The 4,772-nt window shown below is 41.9% G+C and overlaps 1 protein-coding gene across 1 annotated transcript; it reads left to right on the top strand.

Moving 5' to 3' along the window:
* The first annotated feature begins 1,433 nt into the window (after nt 1-1,433).
* Nucleotides 1,434-4,081, top strand: LOC147435531 (protein trichome birefringence-like 26). Its single transcript, XM_086487979.1, has 3 exons — nt 1,434-2,020; nt 2,763-3,040; nt 3,142-4,081. The coding sequence occupies exons 1-3, from the start codon at nt 1,804-1,806 to the stop codon at nt 3,964-3,966; spliced, it is 1,320 nt and encodes a 439-aa protein (XP_086344105.1). The 5' UTR covers nt 1,434-1,803; the 3' UTR covers nt 3,967-4,081.
* Nucleotides 4,082-4,772: the final 691 nt, after the last annotated feature.

Here is a 4,772-nt window from a genome sequence, read left to right as displayed (position 1 = left end):
ATGTTTACACGTGTTACATTTTTTCTAGATCCTCCATTGTGGAGGGGTCCTGCACATGCTGAGGATATTGTTCATATTATCGAGGATTTTGAGATCCTTCGGTGCGTATAGCTTGAATTTGAATCCATATGATGTTAAATGTGTTGTTACTTTTTATGTCTGAATGGTTGGTTGTTATTTTCATTGCAGACTTCAATATTATTGCAGACATTCTGTCTTGGCATTATATGAAGCACAATATTTTAGAAGTGTTGTAGGTTATTATCACATAGAGTTTGATATACCAATACATATAAGGATGACTATATATTTGAAAGTTAAGAAAGAGTACATTTGTCAAAGATATGGTACATGGTGTTGGTGACATCATTGGGTGTATTCATATGCTAATGGGTGGTATAGAAAATGTGGACGGTTAAGCATTTCACTATGCAAAGTGTCACAAATATTGAGCGAAATAAAATTGATGAGAGTCCTACAAGAACTACATATGGTTGATATTTATTATGTCAATGTTTGCGGTTGTGATATTCAATTGCGAAAGATATATCACAATCACAAATCTTACATTTCGGATGAAGAGTTTATCACTGGGGTATATTGGAGCGATCCTGAACCGTCCAATTATAGAGTAGAATATGAGTCATTGTAAGCAAAAAAATTGGAATGTTGTAAAGACTTGACCTAATGAAGCTCTTGACACTTTTTGGCATGACAATCAGTAATTGAAGTATTTGTATTGTGCTTATACTTTTTTAAAGTGTTTAAGTGGCCATGTTGATCTCTCTCTCTCTCTCTCTCTCTCTCTCTCTCACACACACACACACACACACACACACACACACACACATTTTAAGCTTTGAGTACTAATGTTATTTTCTTTTCTTGCAGCCAATTAAATGGCCCACGAAATTGTGAATATTTCCAAGTGTAAATTTTTTTATTATTGATGCCTTTCAAGAATCGAAAATTTGTTACCTGTTGAACGGGGATGGCAATGGGCATGGGAAGTGATTGAGAAAAACTACACTGTTTGGGGGTCATATATAGATGAAGAGTTGGATACGGTTTACATCAAGTTGCTTGATCTCTATTTCTTTCCCAACATTAGGCTAATGCTCTTAAAGCAAGAGCTTGGGATGATTCGTCATTACAAGATTTACTTGAGTTGGGTTCAAAAAGTAGATTTAAGAGAAGTTTGTAGAGCTCCAACTCAATATCTTGATCTTATTGAAATAGCACGACTAAGAGTGCTATGCAGATATGTTCTTGAGCTTTTTTGACAATAATGTAAACTATTTTTTTATGTAAAGTTTCGATCGTGTGTGTGTGTGTGTGTGTGTGTGTCATTGAGAGATGTATAAAGATGCACACACACTCAAACACATACAGAGTAAGGTGGTAAGAGCTAGCGAGGCCCGTCGGTAGACGGGGCGCGCGAGCTAGTGTGTATATAGTCGTGAGAGAGTGCCAGGCTATATATTCCTTCGTGGATTAAAGTTTGTATTATTATCTTAAATCTGTAATTAGTATTGCACCGGCGGCTACACTCTCTCTCTCTCTCTCATTGCGGAGCACTGCTGTGGACGAACAAGGTCTCTCTCTCTCTTTCTCTCACACACACATTGCGGAGCACTACTGTAGACGAACAAGGTCTCTCACTCTCTCTCTCTCTCCCATAGTGCCATACACACACGCGCGCGCACATGAGACCTTGCAGGGGGTGGTGGAAGTACTGCATGACCAAGGTACATTAATTGGAAAACACTACAGGGTTGGGCTGTTTCGATTATATTATTACTCATGGCAGCTTGGGCTGGATCTCCTGCCTCCGTGGCAATCTGCATGGCCTTGATCTTGGTTTTCAACTGCTGGTGGTCTCTCACTCGGTCTCCGAGCAGGCCAGCAGACGTTGCAACCGCTAATAGCAACCACAGTGCTGCCGTCCCTGTCGTCAAGCTTGATATTCCGTCGACAGAGTCCGGCCACATCGACGGCTCCAAGACAAAATCATCCACGGGTATGCGCCCACATTAATCCCTTTTCTCTGCTGATTTGTATTTACAGAACTTATGCCTATTGATGTGAGCAGCTAACCTATATGCAATTATTTGATGCTTACATTCATGAGCTGGTGCAAGGCAGCTCATACTTTGGGTATATAGGTGCTCTAAAGACTAGGTCAGTATGATGCTTGTGTTGGCAGCATATACACAAGAAGTGTTGGATAAATTCTCACAATAATTCCCACATTGTGACTTACCTCAACATCATGAGCTTCTGTGAGGGAGGCACCGTATACTTGGCTAGGTACGATTGGGGGCAGGGGACCACCAATCCCTCCACCGGACCAACGGTCTCCCTACCCCCAATCGAACCTAGCTAGGTATACGGTGCCTCTCGAGCAGAAGCTCATGATGTTATGCATTGTATGAAAAACACTGAAAAAGACTCTTTTCCTACATGGGTAAATTTTTAAATCTTCTTGTGGTTGCAAATTAGCAGTGACACGTGATGTAATAAAAGCAACATTGAGCATGCTTGCGCTTAAATTCTTTGAACATTTTGTCAATTTCATCTAAGCATCGTTGTAGTTCTAATTTATGCAAATGGTGTTTGACATCCCTGTTAAGACAAATGTAGTGCCTAGTTATATCTGAAATGATGTTTTGACATCCCTGTTAAGATAAATATAGTGCTTAGTTAGCTCAAAGATTACATGGTTATAATGTGGCCTTAAGCAACTTTTGGATTGTTTGCAGCGTATTGCGACCTCTCTGGAGGAGAGTGGGTTCCGGACAGTAGCCCTCTTTTATACACCAACAATACATGCAAACACATTCACCATGCTCAAAATTGCCTGCAGAATGGAAGACCAGACATAGGTTACCTTCATTGGAAATGGAGGCCCTTTGATTGTGAACTGCCTCAGTTTGACGCCGCTCGCTTCCTTGAGCGAATGCGTGGAAAAAAATTAGCCTTTATTGGCGATTCTCTTGCCCGCAATCAAATGCAATCACTCCACTGCACTCTCGCACAAGTGAGGAAATTAGTTATGGTTCCTTTCGATGGTACTTTGAGTAATTATTAGTCAATTCAATGGCATAATCATCCACTCAGCCATATATGTTGTGATCACAGGTAGAAGAATCCATCCTGGTTTACTCAGATCCCGATGATTATATGAGGGAGAACCGGTGCCTCTTTCCCTCTTACAATTTTACATTGGCAATTTTTGGCTCACGGTTTCTTGTTAAGTCTAGCAAGCCCGATGAGAGCGGCATTAGCAAGATTTACCTCGATGTGCCAGACATGTTGTGGAAGAGGCAACTAGCAGAATATGATGTGGTGGTAGTGTCGGCGGGCTATTGGTACTTCACAGATACCTTGTATTATATAGACAACACATTGTGGGGTGAAAGCAAAGGGTTGGGGCTCAATGTGACAACAGTGGAGATATGGTTGGCGATGGCGATTGCGCTAGCGAACGTGCTGAAGTATATGATGACAGAGTACAAGGGGATCGTTGTTCTACGCACGATGACGGTCGATCACTTCGAGAATGGCACATGGAGCACAGGAGGAGCGTGCAAAAGGATGAGTCCATATTCCCGTCAAGAAAATGGTGGCATTCATCCAATGTATCTGTGGATAAACAGGAAGATCAATGAAGTTCAAATAGAGGAGTTTGAGAAGGCTAAAATGGCATATGCTGAGCATGACACTTGTTCAAGGCTCAAACTTCTTGATATCACATATAGTGCATTTTTGCGGCCCGATGGGCATCCCGGTCCGTATAGGAAGGTGGAACCTGGGGAGCCTGTGTATGATTGCTTGCATTGGTGCTTGCCTGGGCCCATTGATATGTGGAACCAGTTATTGCTGCACGCATTACAGCCTATAATTATGTCTAATAATGAATCAGCTGCACGTAAAGAGAGTGAATGCACCCAGAAAGGACACTAATTTCTGAAAATATCGAGCTTATACTGTGCTCTCTCTCTCTCTCTCTCTCTCTCTCTCAAGTGTGTTGTCTTGGCTCCTTTTTACGTAGCAGGTCTTCAGTTCAAACCCCGTATGGATAGATCTTTGAAGCCTCTTTGTTCCTGCCTCCCTCAGTAAAGGTGAACGTATGGAGTCTTTCACGCCACCCATGGTTGGTCTATTCATTTGTGTCATTTTGGCGAATATTTACCCTCACAAGAAGTTTTGGACAAATTCTCACAGTAATTCCCACATTGTGACTTACCTCAACATATGAGCTTTTGTGAGGTAGGCACCACATACCTAGTTAGGTACGATTGGGGACAGGGACCACCGGCCCCCCCACCGGGCTGGTGGTCCCCTGCCCCCAATCGCACCTAGCTAGGTATGTGGTGCCTCTTGAGCAGAAGCCCATGATGTTATGCATTGTATGAAAAACACTGAAAAAGACTTCGTTTGCTTACATGAGAAAATTTCTAAAATCTTCTTGTGCCTATGACCTTAAAAACTTCTCCTCTTCTCTCTCTCTCTCTCTCTTTCTTTTTTTCTTTGTCACACACACAAACATACACACTCATAAGCAACATTTCTTGCATTGACAAAATGTACTCCGTTAAAATCTTCGGTGGGTTGCCTCTAGGCACTTGTTCTTGCGTTGCATAGTTATCACTTTATGAGATAACTTTGTGGTTTGCAGGTCACTGGTGTACCAATTATTCGTCTTGTATGCAAGTCCGCTTGTATCTAATTCGATTTTGGCATAGTTGCATTAGTGGTGTGATTGACCA

Source organism: Adiantum capillus-veneris, chromosome 18, assembly GCF_014529385.1.
Source record: "Adiantum capillus-veneris isolate H3 chromosome 18, ASM1452938v2, whole genome shotgun sequence".
In the NCBI taxonomy this organism is placed as follows: Eukaryota; Viridiplantae; Streptophyta; class Polypodiopsida; order Polypodiales; family Pteridaceae; genus Adiantum; species Adiantum capillus-veneris.
This window is presented reverse-complemented; position numbering and strand designations above follow the sequence as displayed.

Bases quoted from the DNA above. Each gene is read 5' to 3' on its own strand.
- LOC147435531 (XM_086487979.1), top strand. From the start codon at position 1,804: ATGGCAGCTTGGGCTGGATCTCCTGCCTCCGTGGCAATCTGCATGGCC. The intron at 2,021-2,762 runs GTATGCGCCCAC...GATTGTTTGCAG, and splicing joins CAAGACAAAATCATCCACGG to CGTATTGCGACCTCTCTGGA. The intron at 3,041-3,141 runs GTGAGGAAATTA...TTGTGATCACAG, and splicing joins TCCACTGCACTCTCGCACAA to GTAGAAGAATCCATCCTGGT.